General features: G+C 39.0%; 1 protein-coding gene across 2 annotated transcripts in view; it reads right to left on the reverse strand.

Annotated features, from left to right (window-relative positions):
- The window catches only part of LOC149079598 (tight junction protein ZO-1-like), a 326,888-nt gene extending 314,823 nt beyond the window's left edge, over window positions 1-12,065 (reverse strand). For both annotated transcript variants that reach the window (XM_089240203.1, XM_089240202.1), the window contains exon 1: window positions 11,776-12,065. In XM_089240203.1, the coding sequence (XP_089096329.1) occupies window positions 11,776-12,052 (277 nt within the window). In that variant the 5' untranslated portion in view covers window positions 12,053-12,065. The remainder of the gene's footprint in view (window positions 1-11,775) is intronic.
- Window positions 12,066-22,325: the final 10,260 nt, after the last annotated feature.

The raw sequence follows: 22,325 nt of genomic DNA on the forward strand, positions 1-22,325 counted from the left end.
CGTTCGGCTAATGAAGTGATTCCGGAACAAATCTTTGTTACTGAGGTATCACTAATATTAAAATACAATATATCATTATTAAATTTGATTGTCACTGTCATGGCAACAAAAATCTTTTAATTACCAGTTTTTTAATATTTATTTGAATAAAAATTAAAATTAATATCAGAATAAAACTAATTAGAATAATTAATTCAATATCAATCATTTGAAATTACCAATAATTTTATTTTCAATTAAAAATGACAAAAAAAATTCCATAATCAATGAAAATTCAAATTTTCCGCTAGAAAAAAAATCCAAAATAATCCAAAATTTATGAAAATTCAAAATTAATGCCAGAAAAAAATTCCAAATTTCACAACAATTAAGAACAAATAGCAGAAAAAAATTTAGAAACTAATTTCAGAATTCAAGATTCGAGATACACTGAAAGGATAAAAAAAATATATGTACATGTAAGCAAATGAGTAACGCTTTGTTTGCGCATGCGCGTGGACACATCAATTGAGTTCACCAACAAACCGGATCGTGTTGGAGATATACGTGATGTTACATTTTGTCGTGACTTTTACAGAAACTAATTACTGTAGTAATTTCTAGACTGATAATAGAAAGTGGTACTACACATATTGAAGATATAATAATACCGCAAATTATTTAACTTCATGGGTGGAGGCGAAATAATTCAACGCGAATGTTTGTTCATGATTTTAATTTAATAAATGAATGTGTGTGGACTCTTATAAGATATAGAAGTGAATTCAGTAGTTTTTTTCTCTGGCTATTATCTTAATTATTTCAGTGAGTACATAAAAGATGTTTATCAATTTATAAGGAGACTCCAACATGAGTAGTTAAGTTTCGCAAAAAGAAGCATGATAATCTGGACGAAACGTTTACTTAATAAAAATCGAAATGAACAAACAAAAAGTCTTCGTGAAAAAACATAATAAACGTCATGAAAGTTCAGACTTGTAATGCCAGAAGAAAAAAATTCAGAAATGATGGAAATGCAAAAATAATGCCAGAAAAAATTTCAGATTTCATGAAAATTCCGAAACAATGTCAGAAAAAAAATCGGAAATTAATAATGCTCGATGTGCAACAATGTGAAAAACAAATAAATTAATTGTTTGGCAGGGCCGTTGCGTGCCTTTTTGGAGACAAGTGGCAGAGTTTTCCTTGGGGGTCCCTATCTCTCTCTTGAAAAAGGATTATTATTATTATGAAATGAGCGTAAAAATTTTTTTGGGCTCCCTATTGGGCAGTGCCCCAGTTTGTTCAGCTTAGTTACGGCCCTGTTGTTTGCTCATTCAAGTTCACGGCAGTGCCGTCTTAACGCACGGCCCAGGGTCCTCACAAAAATGAGATTAGGTTGAAATTTTCTCGAATTTACCCGGTAGGGCCTCAGAAAAACCACTTGGCCCTGGGGTCCATGATGCTCTTAAGACGGCCCTGGCTCATGGTCCCTTCAAATATCTCCAAGAACCTGATCAATGACCCCTGCTCTAGAATGTGTTGGTGTGGGGAGGGAACCACGTCTCAATTATACCTATTCAGTAATTTCCAAAGTAGTACCTTGGATGCCAGATATCGTTCAAAAGTACCCCCAGATTTTTTTTTTTCGGGGGGGGGGGGGGGGAGATGAAATTGAAGGTGGTAATAGGGCTGTGTTCCTCACAATCAGACTCGATATTAGGCAGGAGTACCACAAACGTAAATTTTTTTCGGAAATTACAAATTTCTCTATGTATTTGTTGAATTTTACTTCACAAGTATAAAAACTTTTTGTAACAGATTTTTTTCCCAAAAACTTTGTTACAGGGGATCAGTCTAGAATTCCATTCATTCTTTTCACTCCTCACTTTCTTATCTAAAAATTCGTGGAATCCATGGGCACTGCCGTCATAACAATCACTAGAAATTCGAACAAATAACCAAAAAAAACAGTAATCCTCTTGGGGTTATTAGAAAATATACACGCAGTGTAATCTTGAAAATGTATGGTATGCTTTGTGTTTGACAAGAGAAAATCTGGTGAGCATTAAAACACCTCAGTGGGGAGCCTAGAGCAAAAAAAAAAATACCCCCCCAGGAGACAGGGACCGGTTCTGAGGGTCTTCAAGACAGTAGGCGGCAGCAGCTGTGAGTTTCTAATTCCAGAAGCTGGTATAGGAAAGAAAAAAAGTATTTTTATGGGGGAAAAATGTCTACCAAGGAGGTCAATTCACTGTAAAAATGGATGTTTGAGGGCCTGAAGGGTGTCCCCTGGTCCACCTGGCTTTCTATTGTCAAGACATAGTACCTCAGAAATATCAAAATAAAACCACTTATGTGTTTTTTGTAGACTTATCAGGGTGTTTCCACAAGCTTCAGATTTTTTTTTTTTTTTTTTTGGAATTTTTACTCTCATTTCCGTCAGTGTCTAACTCGGGGGTTCTTGACCTATGGGTTTCCAAGATGGGTAGTTGAAATCCACTTAACTGCCAGGGTTTTTGAGCTATGCTTCACGACCGGAACTTAATTCGCAGGGGCTCCCTATATGAGTTGCATGAAACCCCCTTACAGTCTGTTATAAATGCACCGCGTACCTAATTTTTAAGAACGAACAGTCCCGTTGGTCGCAAAGCTGACCTTTTTATTGATTTTGGGTCGCGGCTGAAAAAGGTTAAGAGCCCCTGGCCTAACTCAATGGTGCTGAACCCAGTGCCGTCTTAAGGCATGGGCCCACCCGGGGGCCTCAAGACAGAAGGGGCCTCACAAAAATGAGATCTGGTTAAAATTTCCTAGAATTTGCCTGGTAGGGCCTCAGAAAGATCACTTGGCCCGGGGGCCCATGATGCTCTTAAGACGGCCCTGGCTGAACCTTTAACAGACTATGGGCCACTTCATTGGTTTGCGAACGAGTCGCGGAAGACTTGAGTGATCTGGGAATATTTGAGTCATTTTTACAAAATCACATTTGAAGTCACGGGCCACATCAGATGACTTTGAGGACCACATTTGGCCAGCGCGCCATGAGTTTAGCACACACAATGTATGGTCCCCTTTCTTAAGAACTCCACTTGAATGTCTCTCCGTTCATTGAGAATTTTGACTCGGTGGTTGAAAAATGATACGAGAGCTTACCAGAATCTATTCTGGACGACCGGGGTCTACTAGTAGATTGTCAGGAAATGGAGCACAATAGCCGCGAAAATCTTCGAAACCTCAGAAGCCAGCGTAATTTGAGTTACGTAATTATATTAGCATGTTAAAAGTGGTGTCGAGTAGCGTTTCCTTTCAGAGAACGTGTGTCATTGAGACAAAAATCACTGAAAAAAAAGCCTCGCGAACCACACAACGACGAAACAACTTGACGAAATGGCGTTCGTCAAGTTGTTTGTCGGTTTTCGTGAACAAAAACCACAAAGACAGAAAACAAATCACAGTTTTTGGATTTTTTCAGTTTTTCAATCTAATTGTTTTTTTTAATAATTATAATTATCAAGAAAGCTATTGTTTTCATGTCATATTTTGGCACTTAGAGGTTCAGGTCAGTTTTGGGAGCATTGAATCTTGATATTACCGATAGATTCAGACAGTGGGTTTTTTTTAGTATAATAGTACAGTATCATTAAACTAAAATGTATTGGTTTTTCTAAACAGATTTTGGCTCCTTATGACAGTTTTTGGACAAGTTTATGATATTTAAGGACAGTTTCTAAATCTGTGAAAAAACTAACAGTCTGGAAAGAGTCAAAAACTGTCTCTTTTCAGACTGTTTACTTTTTTATAGATTTGGATTTTAGACAGTTTTGCAACTTGTAATAAATTGATTTCCAGTGGTTCATGTTACTTCAATTAAAAATAATTCTATTGGCTTGAATTTGACTTCTTGAAGTTATGGGTAGTAGTTTTTAGACAACTTTTTTAACCTTTGAACCACCTCGTAAACATTCCTCTGGGGAATTTCTAACGAACTGGTACGTGCAGAAACTTGTGTGCGTGTACATGCGTGACCCCAACTTATTTACGTTGTCAGAGTTATGCTAGTTTCAGGTTGAACTGGTGCGTCATCGGTCTTCTATATTAATGCGTTTTTACCGAAACTAAGTTTTTTGTTAGATAAGGAACATTTTTTTCAAACACCACTCATTCAAATGTCTTGAAACTGTCTCTCTCAACACTATGGTGGTACATACTTTAACACGAGCTTTTAGGATTTTAATTGTTGGTTATTTTTCTTTATCGAATTTTAACAACATGTAACTTTTTCAAAAATCACCAAAATTCACCCTTATTTTGTGCTATAAAAAATTTTCAAATAATTGTAATAAAAAATTCTCGAGTTAAAGTATATAGCACCATAGTGTTGAGAGAGACACAAAGTTTCTAGGCATTTGAATGAGCAATTTGTTCGAATAGATTTTCCTTATCTAACAAAAACTTAGTTTTGAGAAAAATGCATTTAAAAGAGAGACATTAGCATGTTTAATGCCCGTCAGAATTTTATATTAAAATATTTTTAGTACAGGTGGAACAAAAACTCGAACACAAATCAGACGCAGAAAAAATTTCATAGTATTTGAAAATTGAAAAATTCGAAAATGCAATTTTTGGAAAATTTGCGTGCACCAACCCCCTTAAGCTGTACTCAAATGAGTACAGTGGGTGCAAATGGGTTAACGGCGGATGGCGGGGGGGGGGGGGGAGCGTCTTGATAATATGTTCTGGTTAAGGCTTGAGAGTAAACATGTCAGGCCCTGTTTTTAATATGTCAAATGGTGGGGTTTATGGCTTCACCCGCATTTCTATTTGGCCCATCAGTAAAAGAGAAAAATTTTCACCCATGACTAGAGATGTGATTATATTCTTCCGGATTTAAAAATTAGAAAATAAATGAGAAATAATTCACTGGGGGGGGGGGGGGGGGGACATTCCAAGTTCCACTGATATTACACACATTGTACATCATAATTCAAACTTACTTCTTTTCTTTCTTTTTTTTCATTTGTGGATGAGACTGAAATTTAAAATGCCAGTACTGTATCTGTAGGCCATTCAAAGGCATTCGAAAGTTTGTGTGCCTCTCATGAATTACCGCTTGAGAATAACACGGATGCCTCCATTGAAATTTAATAGAAATGTGTATAGACCTCTCAAAACTAAAAAAAAAAAAATGGGATCTAAATATAACAGAAATATTTTCCGTTCACCAGCGAAGACTAGAAAATAAAAGTGTCAACGCGGTTCCACCAGAAAAAGATACAACAAGTAAATCCGTGTCAAAAATAATGAGCATGAAAGACTCATCGAAGAGAGTAAAAGAAGCCACCGCTAATTCTCGTCGCTGTTCATACCTCCGGAAATGAAAAATATAAGACGGTCCTTTTTTCCGAGTGACAGAAACGTGTGCGGAAGAATCTCGGGAAAATAAGCAAAGCTTTTTGTACGAAAATAGATTCGAGCTCGCAACCCCGAAACGAGTCAGCTGCCGTGAAACGCGCGAACAAAATGTCAAGATCTTGGACGATATGCTCTCGAATGTTTTGTTTCATGTACGGATCAATCGCAAATATGATCACGAGATACCGCAATAAATCACGGAATGGTACGCAGTGGCCGACATCCATTGGGGGATGGAATAGAGCCTTCCATTAATTTATTACAATCTGACTCTAGTTCTCGTTTCCTTCGTAGAAATTATTAAATCATACGGAATGGTTTGACATTTAAATTTCGAATGCAAGTGGTCTTGGATTGGATTTCCTAGGCATGGCGCCCACAAGGGTGGGGGCTGACAGGGGCCCGAGCCTGACCGGCCAGTTTCCTAGAGCAGGGCCCTAGGCTGAAATCTTTTGCGGACCCCCAGGCCAGACTTTCACCTTCTATAGTGAATTTATAGCCTGTGAAAAGCAGGTGAAAGTCTGGCCTGGGGGTCCGCAAAAGATTTCAGCCTAGGGGCCCTGCTCTAGGAAACTGGCCGCGAAGGGGGGTGGCCGCCTAGGGGAGTTCCGCTGTATTTTCAATAACATATAAGATATTTCAATTGGTTAGTTATTAATTCGGTATGATTATTTTGCGGTTGCGTTTGCATACCCATTGCAAAATGAATGATATGCATGTTCAAGTATGACCAATCAACGAAATGTCTGGGGACTCCTAGCTTTTAATTAAGGCTTATTGCCCTACAATTCAACACTATGATTTTGCGTTCTGAAATTTTTTTTTTCCAGATATCCTTGTTTTTATCAGAATTTCTAGGAAAGGGATTCAGACACGGCGAGTCAAATTCAAACTTGTCGCGAACCCCGCGGGCCACCAACTCATGTACTTTAATGGCATCTCAATAGAATGAACCGATGAGGCCCCGAGTTAAACAGCGACAAAAAAATAATTCAATAATTTTCTTTATTCTGAAATTATTTCTTTTGTTTGTCATCAATTTTGATTAGTTCTCAAAAAAAATTTCACTCATTCTGAAAAAGTTTTCAATTAATTACTGATCAAATTAATCTTGAGATAAGTTTTAATCCGAAATCACTTTAAATGATTCTTTAATCATTTGTTTCGATGGAAGGAAGAATTATTTTCCTTCTCAATATACCTTGAAGTGATTACTTTCAATAAACATGTAATTATTCGTTACGAATTATAATTATAATAACAGAAACTACGAAATTATTTGTCTTATTGATTTATGAGTTATTTTTTCCACTAATTCAAAAATTATTTCTTTCAGTAATTCTAAATTTTTATCAGTTTTGGAATGATTTCTTTCATTAATTCTGAGATCTCATTAATTTGTTCCGGAAAATTATCTCTCTCACTTATTCTAGAATTATTTCTTTAATTTATTCTAGAATTATTTCTTCCATCATTTCCGAAATTATTTCTTTAATTAATTCTGGAATTAATAATTTCTCAATGTTTTCGTCACGACGAAAATCTCCGAGGGATAAATGCGGCCCGCGGGTCATGCGTTGAAGACCCCTGTCTCAGGGCATTTAGATTCGAAAAGATTACGCAAGAAATGAAAAGAATAATCGTCCATTAGGTAATGTCCGTTTCGTTATATTGATATCTGATGACACTCAGAGACATCTCAACGAAATCGGAAGCCTTGGGCCCAAAAATGTTTTTTTTGTGGGGGGAGGGGCTTACTTGACTCCAACTTTATACATTTTAATTATTGGGAAAAAGTCAACATCCTAAAAGACATTCTCAACTAAAGAATGTACACACAAATGCTGAAAATAAATGTAGAAAAAATACCAGCTCGCATGAAAAAAAAATTAATGAAAACTCAGTTCTGGGTAAATGTGTGAAATTCACACACCCTCTGGTCCAGCGCACGGGGCAGCAGACCCTCCTGTTCCCGCCCCCCCCCCCCCTAGTTGCGGTCCTGCATTGACGCACCTCTTTAGGTGATCACCAATTCTTAAATTCAACGTGGATAGGATGCCTGATTGTGTTCTTAAAAGTACAGGATGTCCCGTAAATTCGTAAATAGTTTAAAAATTCATAAAAATAATGAAAGGACTTGGTATATTTAAATGCGGTTTTTGAGAAAAAGTTATTCTCATGAAAAAAAGGTGTTTTTTCAATGCAGGAAAGAAAAATCGGTTCAAATATCTGTCGTTAGAGGACGCTGCACGGGGCAAATAACTGTAAGCATGAAAATTAGTCCTACAAAATGCAAGCCATACGATTAACTGCTAATTTTTTTTTTTTTTTGCCGGCGCTTGTATAAGGTTTTCAATGTTGACAATTCTCGTGCACCAATTACTTCTGTCAGACTGGTTTCCTTGGCCCTCTATCGACAGAAATTTGAACTTTCTTTTTTGAACCAAAAAAAATCCCTTTTCATGAGAATAACATTTTGCAAACAGCATTCAAATTTCCCAATTCCTACAATTTTTACGAATTTTTTAAATATTAACAAAATTTATGGGACACCAGTATAAAATTCGGCAAAGGCATCGAGCACTCACACTTTCTATGAGCACCACATATTAGAAACGCCAGATCCAAACAGCCCAAAACCAAATCGCGCACACAATTACCGAATGTAAATCCATTTCCTCAGACATAATTTCTCCGAAAACATCATAAGGACTGCATATTTACATATCAAGCAAGTCTCTTTCACTCAAAACATCGCCTCTATAACGATATAATCAATGGATTATGATGCCCTGGACGAATATCGTGTTTCACCCGTTTAATACGTCCCCCCGTTACGTGCTATAGCCGGCGGAGAATTTCGCAATTATGAGCTAAAAGAACAGGAAAAAAAAGTCAGAATTCATGAATAATGCACAAGAAATTGCCTTGGAAACAGTTTTTTTTTTCGAGGCTAAGAACCTGTGCACGGTTAACTTCGTAACCGTAACGCACGGGAAGAAGACAGTTTTATCGTGTGTTACGGATAACGTTCATACCCATTTATTACGTTTCGATCCCGTGGTTTTTTGGGCGAATTTCTAGCGGAGCACGTGTTATATATTTTGATGTTTGTAATCAGTGCTCGGAACCCCTCCCGTGTTTGATGACCCTGTTTACGGTGACTAATAATAACAAGGCTGACTATATGGTTACGTCAGCTAGCTATAACGGATGTGTATTCAGTTCTGGTTGGCATGGCGGTCAGCGGATATATGGGGGGTAATGTCTATATATACATATACGGTTTAAATATAGGGTAAAGGTACAAATATCTCAACGCAAAACCGTGAATTGTTCACACTCTCGTGAACATAGGCCAGCTTTTCACTTTCCTATTTTAATTATAGCCCAACACTATTCAGCTGACCTTGTATCGAAGAATGGGGAGGAATGATGGACGGGGAGTAATTTTTGAATTGGCGGGGAAGGGCTCAGGGCTGGGTCTAGTGCAGGGCCGTAAATGGGATTTTTTGTGCCTCAAACCATTGTGAAATTCGATGATTTTATAGCAGTGGTTTTTCCGCCATATAAAATTTGCTGGCTCCCCCCCCCCCCGCCATAAATTTTGCTGGGAGGGGTAGTTGTCCCCTTTTTTGCTAACCTCTAGTTCCAGCCCTGGTCTAGTGATCTACCTTCGTTTTTTTTTTTTTTTTTACGCTATGCTTCACTGAAATAAATAAATAAATCACTAGATATCTTCACCTGGGAGCTCGTCAAAAGTTTCTCACCCAGAGGCTCCCTGGGAGAAAGAAGGCAGGACCTAACAAATCAAAATATATATAGGTGGACTGTTAAAATTCTACAACAGGGCCTCTAGGCTAGGTTCTTCGGTGGGCCTCACTTTCGCGAATTTATAGAGTGAAAAACAAATAAGTGCTAATAAAAGAATCGTCCCGGGGCCCTGGGCTGGCGCTCTGTCAGCACCCCCTCCCCCTACTTGTGGAGCGGCCATACTTTCCAATGCCGGCAGACACACTGACATAACAACACATAAGCACAGAAATTGTTGTGTTGTCTTCATTTCCGGACTCCCATTTAGTGACCAGTGATGCAAAATTTAGGTATCCACCTAACTAATTACTACCCGAAAAAAATATATAATTGGTACCTAAATTTTTATTGACGAATCCAATTACTCATTCCAATCACTTTGTTGGGTTTTTTTTTTTTGCACTATTAATTTACAATGGGGGGGGGGGAGGGTGTCTGTGAAAAATCCTGACATGGAGTCAAAACATTGAAAGGGTGCCCATGTCTATCCACCATGCCTCTTCTCCCCAGTGCTGTAACTAATAAATAATTTCGGGGACAGGGAATGATCTCGTTGAGCCCCGACCCCGGACACAGGGAAATTCGATAATTTCATACCAGTGTTTTTGTTATTTTTAAAGTTTGCCGCCCGGGGCAGTTGTTCCCCTAAGCAAGTTTGGGCTCTGCCCCCACCCCACCCAGGAGCGGGGGACCCCCCCCCCCATAATAAATTTACACACAAAAAACCGTGACAAGATTCAGGGGCACTCGAGACAAAATCTCCACCTAATTGGGACCTATTTTTTGGGCACACTGTTGTCCCCAACGTCGCCCCCAATTTATCCCCTATCGCAACAAATAAATTTCTTTCCTTGCACTTTCATTTCGGATTTGGCACCTTTTGGTGGAAGAGGAAATAAATTTCCCTAATGTTTTTGGGGCAATAGAATTTTATTTAGCCTTTTCATCTCGAATTTGCCACGCCCCTTCTAGTGCGGACAAAAATATATTTTTCCTAATATTGTTTTGGTCGATAGAAATTTTTCGCCCTTTCATCTCGTGGATTTGGAGCCCCTCCCTTGCGACAGAGAAAAAAATTTCCCTAATTTATTTTTTGGTCAAAAAAAAATGTTTTAGCCTTTTCATCTCGTATTTGCCTCCCCTCCTAGTTGCGGACAGAAATTTCCCGAGTTTTATTTTGACCAACTGAATTTTTTTAATCCTTTCATCTCGGGGAATTGCCGCCCTCCCCTCCGAAAGCGGTCAAAAATAAATTTCCCTGATTCTATTTTCGTCAATAAAATTTTTTTAACTCGTTCACATCTCGGATTTTTGTCCTCCAAGAATGGACAGAAATTTCCCGAATTTTGTTTGTCATTACAAAATTCTTTATGCCCTCTTTCATCTCGGATTTTGCGCCCCTTCTAGTACGGACAGAAATAAATTTCCCTAATATTGTTTGGGTCAATACTCGTAGGGACAGAAATAAATTTTCCCCTTTCATGGACTTAGAACCCCACCTAGAGGGGATAGAAATAAATTTCATAATTTTGTTTTAGTCAGTAAGATTTTTTTTCGACCTAACATTTCAGGATTTTGACGCCCCTTCTAAAGCAGACATACACAAAAATTAGGAAATGAATTTCCCTAAAAAAAATTCTTTCGTCCTTTCATATTGGATTTAGCGCCCCTGCTAGAGCGGCCAGAAATGAATTTCACTAATTTTGTTTTGATCAATGGAAATTATTTTTCGCCTTTTCACTTCGGATTTCGTAGTTCCTCCAAGACCAAGCAGAAATAAATTTCTCCAATTTTTTTTCTTTGCAATAAAAAAAAATTTCCCATCCTTTCTCCTACAGCTGAAAAAATAATAATAATTTCCCTAATTTTTCCTTTGTCTCAATGAAAAATTTTTGTAGCCATCTCAGATTTTTGCGCCCCTCTTAGAACGGACAGAAATAAATTTCCCAAATTTTGTTTTGGTCAATAAAAAAGTTTTTCAAGTTCGATTTGTGGCGTCCCTTCTGGAATGCACAGAAACAAATTTCAGTAATTTTATTTTTGTCAATAAAATTTTTTTTTTCAGCCCTCTCATCTCGAACGCTCGTGACTCCCCCCTTCGGCTCCCACTCCCAGAGCGGACAGAAATTTCCCCAATTTTGTGTTTTGGTCAAGAAAAAAAAAATTTTCACTTTCATCTCAAATTTGGCGGCGCCCCGTGAAGCCGCAAGGCCCAATAGCTTGCCACGACAAGAATCATTCGGGGGGTCCCGGTGGTCCTGTCATCCTACGTCGGGGGGGGGGGCATGCTGGGACCCACGATATGCAGATTTCGATGACAGCCTGTCGATCGCCCCCCGCCCTGGTCATGAGGCTAGGCGCTAGTGAAGCACGGTAATTTGATAAATAGTACTTGGAAATATATTTGCCTAACCTACATCGTACGCAACTCCGTGAAAGACCGTCAGCTGTTAGTACACAACAATCAAAATTGATCAATTTCTAGCTCTACGGGGATAAAACAACGACATTCGGAATTTTCCTGCGGAAGATAATAATAATGATAGGAGAGAATGGATGGAAAGGACTCACCAGCAATATCCAGGGCGAACTTAGTCAACAAGTGTGGACACAAATTCTCGAGCGATAAACAAAACTCTTCGAATGCCTGTAATCCTTTGCACGAAATCAGGTTAATGAAATTATCCAACAGAGTCTGTGCAGAGTTCTCTTCCTGAAGTGAGATCTTCTCTTCGACGGTCAACACACTCTGTCTCTGGAGCCTGTTCAGAACTTTGTTTATGTCCACATTTATCAGATCTTTCTTGTATTTCTCCAGGAGCCTCGCGACACTCGTCGTACCCGCCATTTTTAGATGGCTGCGGAATTCTTTTTTTTTTTTCCCCCCCCTGTCCTGACACATGGCGGTGATCGGAGTCAGTGCTTTTACTGCCATCTAGCGTCGTGGTTTGCAACTGTGAAAGTACTGGGTTTTCAAATTTGTTTTTTTTTGTCACGTGTATGTGAATAAGGGTCGCAATGGCAGGCCCGTAGACAGAAACTTCGTTTGGGGGACCACTTTCATTTCAGGGGGGAACCAAAATGATATAACAATAGATTTGGCCATCTTTCTCCTTTTTTTTCGGTCATTTTGTCACGTCTAGGGGGGACCAGACACCCAAGTCCCCCCCCCCCACTACGGCCTTGCTCCCTGCCCATGACCTCCCTCAACGGTCCGGCTGACAGGGCCCGGGGCAATCACCATCATGTTTTTTCTTCTTTTTTTTTTACGCATTTCACTACAGAAAAGGCCGTGAAAAGTTTAAGGTGGAGACACGCCAAAAATCTCAACCTATGTATAGGTCCTGTTTAAGGATGTGGGGTCTATGCAGGGCCCCGTACGTATTTGAGTACCGTATTTCGAGCCACCAGAAGTGTTTGGAACCCTCTTCTCCCCAATTTTATGTATTTTGTAGGGGAGGGAGATCAGTGTTTATTATTTCCACAGAATGCAGAGAAATATCCGAACAAAAAATTTTAAACACACAATTGAAAGTAAATTAACACAAAAATTGATGAAAATTCAGCACTGAAGATAACTTTATATTAATAAGAAGAAACGCTTTCCTGTAACTCATGAAATTTTTAGAATTGATGTTTTATAAACAATTGAAAGAAATTATGCCACGCCAATGAAAATTCAGAATTAATGAAAGAAATAATTCCAGAACTAATTTCAGAATTGGTGAAAATTCCAGAATTGGTGAAAATTCCAGAATTGGTGAAAATTGCAGAATTGGTGAAAATAATAATTCCAGAATTCATGAAAGAAAAAATCCAAGAATTGATGAAAATTCAAAATTAATATAAAATATTTCAGAATATCAATGGAAATTCATAATTGATGCAAGAAATAATTTAAGAATCGGAGAAACCCTCCAATAATTTACCGTGTGTGCGGGACCTCACAAAGGGCGGGACCCAGTGCTATCGCACCTGTCGCACACCACTAAGGGTTGCTCAGATTGGAATAAGAATTGTAATGAAATTAATACTTGGAGATGAGCGTATTTATATCATGCAGGCATGGGATTTCACGGGCGGCTCTTGGGTGGTCGTGTGACCCCTTTACATCCACACAGGCACCACTCTAGGAAGAGTAAGTGCTGTCTTAACGCATAGGCTCACCCGGGCACGGCCCGGGAACCTCAAGAGAAGAGGGGCCTCACAAAATTGAGATACAGTTGAAATTTAGGAAAAGTATGCATTGCCTAGTAGAGCCTCAGAAAAATCACTTGGCCAGGGCCCATGTTGCTATCCTATATATACCATGTTGAATATCCCTATATCGGTAGAGGAAGAGCTGAGCGAAAGAGTACCCGGCATCATGATTTTCCACCTTGTATTCCACAAGATCAAACTCCACGGAACACTTAAAAATCCCGGAACTCGGAGAGCTTCCTAAGAAGAAAACTTTCTTATTACTAATATATACTCGCAAAGCTGTTCTTTATTTCGAATTTCAACCAGATAGTGTGGTTTAAAAAGAAATCCAGAGCACACTTTGAATGATTAAACAGTAACATTACGTTTTTAAGCTGCAAAAGTTCATGAACAGTGGCGTATTTACGAGAGGAAGAGCGGGCACTTAGCGGGCAATAGCCAAGGGCGACGAGTTCAGAGCGTTAGCAAATTTGGGGAATGGTGGCCAAGAAAATTAGAAGAACGGAAGAAGGGCGGCAAAATTTTCATAGCCGTCAATAAATTCGCCTCTGCCCAGACAGTAAAGGATCAGGTTAGTGAGTGACCAAAAAAGTGGCTTAGAAAATTTGCAAGCACGTGAGTGACCAAAAAAATGACCTAGAGAATTTGCAAGCACGTGAGTGAGTAAAAGAGTGGCCTAGAGCACGGGTTTCCAACTGGGTTTCCATGACAGTTTTTTGAAGGGTTCTGCGTGATCAAACGCCACGGAACCCTTAAAAATCCCGGATCTCGGAGAGCTTTCAAAGAGGAAAACTTTCTTGCTACTATTCGCCAAGCTGTTCTATGTTTTGAATTTTAACGAGGTAGTATCATTTTAAAAAAAATACAGACCACTTGGAGGACTAACCTAGAATGTAGAAGCATGTGAATGATCGAAACAGTGTGCAAGTATGTGAGTGACCGAAATAATAACCCGGTGAGCGAGAGACGAAAAAGAGGGTTTGAATGAAAGCATGTGAACGACCGAAAGACAGTGACACAGGGGCATATTTACCGTGTGGGAGGGGAGGGGGCTAAGCAGGCTATAGTCCGGTGCGGCTAATTTGGAGGAATGAGTAGTCAAGAAAACTAAGCTAGAATGGGTGAATGGCGGCAAAATTTATATAGCCGACAGACAACTAAACAAAAAATCCGCCTCTGGATGTTGGCCCCGGACGAAGCCCTCATAGGAGGGCACTAAAATTACGTGGCCCTTGTCAATTGCTTGAATTTCCACGGGGGGAGGGGAAAGAGGCATTTTCTCCACGCGGCACCTGCTATTTATCCTAGCACATGATCCCATTATCGTGGAGTGCTCCTATGCATCAGGCAAAGCCCTCAGGGCAGTGCGTGGCGGGCACATGCGTTAAAGCAGCCCTGTGGTAGTGTATTAAAGAAATCAGTGTCGATATCTTTCTTTTTCATTTCAGAAGCAAACAAAATGAGTGAAACAGCACTCAATTCTTGATAATTAATAAATACCCTCCGGTGAAAAGAGGCGTGGTTCTGTTTTGGTTGTAAAGCAATTGTTGTTGGTCTTGTAGGTAATCCATGTGAGGAACATAGTCAAAGATATGCACGCATGCGTCCTCATGTCCAAGTTTCGAAGAGAATTTTCGGTAACCCTACTTAAAGGCTATCTCTGGCATAATGAGCATGTAAATAATAAATGAAATCGTTACACATTAAAACCCCTCTCGGCTTAAAAAATCCTGCTGAGCTGAATTTTAATTTTTTTTTTTATTTCTCTCTCTCTCGGTAGGCACTAAGGATCCTTTTTATTTTCTAGAGAGTGGGCACCCACCCTCTCTAAGGCCCCCCAGCCCGGCAAACATATTTCGTCATACGGGGGGATTCCCCGAAGGGAGCATTTATTTTCTCCACACAAAAAAAATCAACTTTACATCTTACCCCAGGGAGCAACCATTAACAACTCGCGAGCAGCAATTTAGTGTCCCTGGGAATTATAATAATTAATTCACTTAAGTATTATATTTTACATTGTAATTATCACACTGTAGATATACATTCACATATCATCATATGAGTCCGACAAGAACACCCTCTCTTTAATTTCACCTGCACAGACCTGTTTTTCGCTGCGCACAGAATTTCGATATCTGTGCGGAGTGAAAAATATATCTCGCTACCTCACATAATATAGGGAATTTTTTCTGCGCAAAGAAACCCCCGTGTACACGAAAGTACACTCATTCTTACTGATTCTCAGACTCCAAACGTCCATATTTTGTAAATCTATTAACCATGAACTCATTAACCATAAACCGTTATTAACCTTAAAGAAAGGCAACACGAGCAAAAAAAAATTACCAAATATATAAAATGTCTTTCAGAAAATAACTACGCAGTACAGGATGTAATATATTGAGAAACATCATTAAACTGGAATATCTTCTGCCATCTATCAAATAAAAAACACAACTGTTAATGATTCCTCAATTGGAAATGTTGACGAGTTTTCGACTTATGTGCTGCATGGAAAAAAGCAATGCAGTGTGATATTAATAAAAATTTTTATTTAATAATATAGGTCAAATCATCAAGTTCGCTGCAAAATCTTAACTGTTGATATTTGTGTATAGTAGAATAATGTTAGTAATACTAGCAAATGATAGCCTGATGAGCTTGTGTTATAATCAAAACATGTATGATACGGGAATTGTATTAATTTTTAGCTTGGTTTGTATGATGTTCGATTAGTATCATAAGAAGCGGCACCTTTCCGAGTAGTACTGGCGTTATTTTACTGTATTCAACCATCAACTGCTGAATTTTTTCAGTAAATTTGTTAATTCAAATTATATTATTACTCAAAAAATATTATTATATTATATTTTTTTTATGTACTTGTTGTTTTTCACCAATTTCATTTTTAAGGATCATTAACAGTTGTGTTTTTTATATGATAGGTGGCAGAAGAGGTTTCAGTTAAATGATATTTCTCAATATAATACATACTAATATATACTGTATAGTTGTATTCTGAAAAGCAATATTTTTTTTTTGGCTTCTAAAAGAGAGAGTTTATTTTTACCCATTTGTTGGTTATGAACAAAAGTAATTAAGAAGCATCATTTTTTCATGCTTAATAGGTTTACAAAATATGGACGTTTAGAGTATGAGAATGCCTCCATGTACATAGAGTTTTTGCTGCGCAAAGAAAACAAAATCCCCTATATTTAAAGCATGTTATATTGACATTTGCACAGATATCGAATTCTATGCGCCAAGAAACAGGTCAGTGCAAGTGAAATAAAAGATAATATGAATCTAGCAGAAAACACACAATGTTAGAGGGCACATTTCAAGAATAATCATTTCCCCCTCCCCTCCATCCTGAAGCCTGACCTCCTAGAAAGATAGGATATAAATATATCCCAGATATTGATTCATGACAATAAATATGTATATTAAGAACAGAAACCTACACATGGAGGGATAGGAGGACCGTACCCCCGTCCGAAGCCGACCAAAAAATGAAAAAAAGTTCGGCATTTCGTTAAAAAAAAATTAAAATAACGAAAGAAAATACCTTTTATGTGCTATTTTAACCCATTTCTGTTAATTTTAACCCTTTTTGAAGGGTGGTAACTCAAAATTTCTCGAGAAGACAATTTTTGTACCTCCCCAAGACTTCTGTGCCCCCTTCAAAAGAGGATCCTGCGTACGCCCCTGATATGCTGAGGCGGTTGCCTATCCCTCTGGTGTAGCTCAGGCTATGATGGTGTTAAAACGATAGTAAGGTCACGCTTTTTTTTTGGATAAATATTCAAAAATTTGAGTTCCGTGTAGAACGTCCTCATTATTACCAAGGGTTCTGTTGAACAGCCTTATAACCATCAAGGGTTCCGCGAGAAACTCTACGTTGGAGACCCCTGCCCTAGAGCGTGAGAAAGCATGTGAATAACCAAACGAGTGACCCATATAGAGTGGCGGATTATATAAAATTGGTCGAGGGGCTCCCGGCACAAAAGAAAATATTAGGCCCCTTAAATTAGAAAATAATGTAAAGTTTGGGTTTTTCGGGACCTTTAGAAGTCGGGGCCCAAGGCGCGCGCCCGGTGTGTCCGCCGTTAAATCCGCCTCTGCCTACAGAGCGTGAGCAAGTATGTGAATTGCAAAACGAGTGGCCTACAGAGGAAAGGGATCAACTCAGTGAGTGACCTAGAGTGTGTGCAAATATGTGAGTGACCAAAACAGTGTACAAGTATGTGAATGACTAAAAGAGTGACTTTAGAGACACGCTGTACTTGCAGGAGTGGATGGGGACCAAATGGGGTTATTTCACAGGGTGGTGTATGCGAGATGCGAGGAAAGAGTGATTAATAAAATTAGACTATAGAATATGAGAGGGGTGGAAAATTTCATGTAGCCTACAAGCGAAAGCACCTTAAATGCGCCTCTGTTCACGAATATTATTCTCCATTATAAAAACGATGTTTTTCGGGAAAGTTTTTTACTCACTTAAAGGATCTTGGATCGCAGAATTTACGGGCACTTCACGTGACACCCAATGCCATTTTAATCCCGCTCGTGCACGACAACTTCATTTGCATGGGGACTTCCACAGTAAGATCTAGAAATGTGATTTATGACAATAGATATGTAAATTAAGAGGTGGTGCCTAAGGCCTCTTTCATTAAAAAAAAATGTGGAGTTCCAAAGAACAACCTCATTATCATCAAGGGTTCTGCGAGAAGTTTTACTTTAGAGACTCCTTACCCAGAGAGTGTGCAAGCGAGGGACAAGACTGACCTCTAGGTCAGTCGCGTGTGAGTGGTTCTCAAACTTTTGTTATCCACGGTTCCCTCACCCTGGTCCGCAGTTCCGTTCGGCCGCAGCTTCCCGGAATAGTCTAATAAAGAACACTCCAAAGCATCGAACAGACGTACATCAATATCTCTAGCTCACCGCGACGTCTCTGACAAAGTTTGGTGACGCCCCTAGGAGCCGCGACGTACACTTTGAAAATCACAGACCTAGAGGATGTGAAGGCATATGAACGACCAAGTGACTTGGACACAGAGGTATAATTAACGGTGTTGGAGGAGCGGGGGGGGGGGGGGGGGGGTAAGCGAACTATAGTTCAGGGCGGCGCTAATATGGAGGAATGAGGAGTCAAAAGAAAACAAGACTATAAGGGGCGAAAGGCGACAAAAATTGTACAGCCCACAGGCGGCAATACCATAAATTAGTCTTCGGGGGGGGGGGGGGGGTCCTCGGGAAAAGCTTTAATCTGAGGGCTCTAAAATTACGTAGCCCTTGCAAAATGCTCGTGGGAATTTTCACGTGAAAAAATGAGGCTCTGTAGGCAGAGGCGGATTTAACGGTGGACACACCAGACGCGCGCCTTCTTTGCCCAAGCTGCACCTGCTATTGATCATAGCACCTGATCATATAATCGTGAAGTGCCCCCACCATGCATCCAAGAAGCCCCTCGCCCTTCGGGCCGTGCCTGGTGGGCCCATGTGTATAGACGGTCCTAGGGATACTTTATTAAATTATCAGGCAATCTCTTCCTTCTTCAATTCAAAAACAAAGAAAATGAGTGAAACCGCACTCAGTGTCTGATAAGTAATAAATACCCTCCTTTTAAAAGCATCGTTAATACATATTGCAAGCGGATCTGTTTTGGTTCAAAAATTATTGTCGTTAATTGTTGGTGTAGTGACGCCTTCTGTTGTAAACAAGTGCAAGGAACATAGCCTAATAGCGCATGCATCCTCATGTCCAAGTTTAGGAATATATCTCGTAACCCATGTGCACAGACATTTGATATCTCGATATCTGTGGGTAATTAAAAAATAACATGGTACCTTATACAATATAGGAAATTTTTCTCTGCTCAGCAAAAAACTCCGTGCACAGGGAAGTATTCACAGTCATTCTCAGACTCTTAAAGTCTATACTTTGCAAACTTATTCTCCATGAAAAGATGCTGCCTTTCTTTGTTGCTTTTGTCCATAACCAATGAGCGAGTAAAAATAAATTTTTTTATCGGTAAAAAATGTGCCTTCTTCGAGATGTTGAAAATAAGTATACAGTACAGTATTATATTACATGTAAGAAAAATCATTGAACTGGAATCATACTGCTGTCATCTATCAAATAAAAATTACAACTGTTGTGATTCTTCGATAGAAATTGGTGATCGGTTTTTCGTTAATGTGCCGCATAGAAAAAGTTGATATCGTATGATATTAATGAATATTTTATGAGCAATAATATTAGTTGAATTGTTACGTTTGCTTCGAAATTTTAAAAGTTGTTGTTTGTGTACGGTAAATTAACGTTAGTAGAACGAGCAGAACAGAGCGTATTAGACCAGATCGATAGGAAACTCGCCTAAAGTACTAAGGGATGTTTAGAGATGTTGCGAGTTTGATATCTGTGTGTGGTTCGTCCTTCTCAGAAACTTTCCTAATACTACACCAACTCTGGCTATATAGCAATTTACTGCCATTAGTGAGATGGGTTGGAAGTGAAGGCGCTGTCTCTCGAGTTCGTTAAGTAAAATATCTTATCTACATCCTCCCTTGGGTTCGGACCCTGGCAACAACCTTCACGATGGTAGACGAGCACCATGCCACCAGAAAAAGTTAGCTATCGCAGGGAGTCCCAAACTCTCGGTGAGTACTAATAAAAAAAAGAATCTGCCATTCAATAAATTGTAGATCCCGGTCTAACTTTGCCATCGTGTGCAAAAAATGGCCACGCTTTTTGTATGACCGAATCAATACAGACCAGAATCAGTTCCATTCCGGTTTACATACTCATTTTTGTTTATTAGATGAAAGCACTGTTTCTTCATGGTGTATAACTTTGAGGCGTACAGACGTTTAGAGTCTGAGAATGACTGAGGATACTTCCTATACCCAGTTTTTGGTTGAGTAGAGAAAAATTTCCCATGAGGTACCATGTCATTTTTTCATTTCACGCAGATATCGAATTTCTGTGCCCAGAGAAACAACGGGGTCTGTGAAGATGGAATAAAAGCGTATGCGTCCCATCTTCCCCATCTGGGGAAAAAAAGGTAGTTGGCATATTTCAGGTAGGATGAGTTTTTTCCTTTTCCCGCGAGCAACCTAGTGCTCACCTTGACACCCACAACCTGGACCTGGGCTCCAAGTCTGGGGGGGGGGGTGACTAGGGAGTCAGGTCCCTCCTCCCCGAAATGTTGTAAAATGGCTGATTTTTATGGAATGACATGGTGAGGTCTATTGTCTGATCATTTTGACCATAGTAGAAAGAAATTTCTGCCAGGTCTTCCAGACTGAGATATCTAGTGAGCATCCTCAAAGGGAATTTGTAATGTTAAAAAAAATAATAATAAGATTTGTCTCAGGGGCCCCTAAGCTAAGCCCTGCCATGCCTTGGGGGGGGGGGTCATAGTTCTCAAACAAACCATTGAAAATGGATGCTTGATTTAGTGCTCAGGAGATATTCACCGACAACTCAGATGAACACCCTGTGATTTAATGATTCGCATCGCGATTGTTTTGTTTCAGTCAGAGTTCTTGTATGGGTGCTATTCTTCTGGTGATGGTTATATATACAATCAAAGCTCTTGATTCGTGAATATGCCTCCCAATAGGCTCACTCAGGGCCGTCTTGGAGCATCATGGGCCCCCGGGTCAGTTGGTTTTCTTGAGGCCCTCGTAAATTCTAGAAAATTTCAACCGGATATCATTTTTGTGTGGGTCCCTCTTCTCCTGAGGCCCCTGGGCCGTGCCCGGATTGGCCCATGCGTTAAGACGGCACTGGGCTCATATCACTTATTTCACTCCTCCAAATTTCTTTGAAAAGAGTGAAAATACTCCTTCAAATTTTATGTTTTTATTTTAATAGAGTTATTTCTCTGTTTTTTCTTTATTAAAAAAATTCTATTTTTCCAAATATACCTCTTAAAGCTTTAGGGAGGAGTGAAATTACTCTTCAAAACTATTTTATCAGATAGCACTGAGTACACAGGTATCTATCATGCAATATTATTGAACTGGAGCTGCTGCTGCTACCTATCATTAAAAAAAACACAACTGTTATAATTGTTGGATTGAAATTCGTTTTTTTGATTGATACCGCCCAAAAGAAAATGCGAAATTACTGAATATTTTATGCGCAATAATATGAGTATAATCATTAAGTTTGCTTCAAAATTTTAAGAGTTGTTATTTGTGTGCTGTGAATTAACGTTAGTACAGCAAAATAAAACTCTCCTTAATTTTTTTGTAATGCTAATACACGTTCCCTCCCCAACCATGTTTAAATTTTCGATTAGAATTGCAAGCTAAGGTTGCCGTTGCTACGAAGGACCAAGCTCTCGTCTTCTCCGTCTTGATTTCTCTACTTAAGTAGAGATATTGATCAGTCAATCTACAACTGTTAAAATTTCGAAGCAAACTCAATAATAAAGTGTATATTATTTGCTCATAAAGTATTATATTTAGTAGATTTAGTAATGACACACTTGGGTTTTTTTTTTTGGGCGACAAATTAATAAAAAACCGGTCTCCAATTTTAATCTAACAGACTTAACAGTTGTTTTTGTATATGATAGGTGGCAGCAGGAGCTTCATTTCACTTCATATCGTTGCATAATACTGAACTCAGTGTTATCCGATAAAGTAAATTTTGAAGAGTTAATTTCACTCCTTCATTTTCCAGAAGTAGGTTTGGAAAAAGAGGTGGGACATTTTTAAATAAAAACTCAGAAATAACTCCATTAAAAGGAAAACCTAAAATTTGAAGAAATATTTTCACTCTTCAATTAAATTTGGAGGAATGAAAACGAATTTTGAGGTGCGAATCAGGCATCTAGATGCGTATTAGCGAACAATGCTTGGGGGACATAGGGTTACCCCCCTCCCTTTTATTTCATT

This window comes from Pholcus phalangioides, unplaced genomic scaffold (assembly GCF_987345545.1).
Source record: "Pholcus phalangioides strain wild (caught in Gottingen) unplaced genomic scaffold, Ppha-v1.0 ptg000012l_1, whole genome shotgun sequence".
NCBI classification, from domain to species: Eukaryota; Metazoa; Arthropoda; class Arachnida; order Araneae; family Pholcidae; genus Pholcus; species Pholcus phalangioides.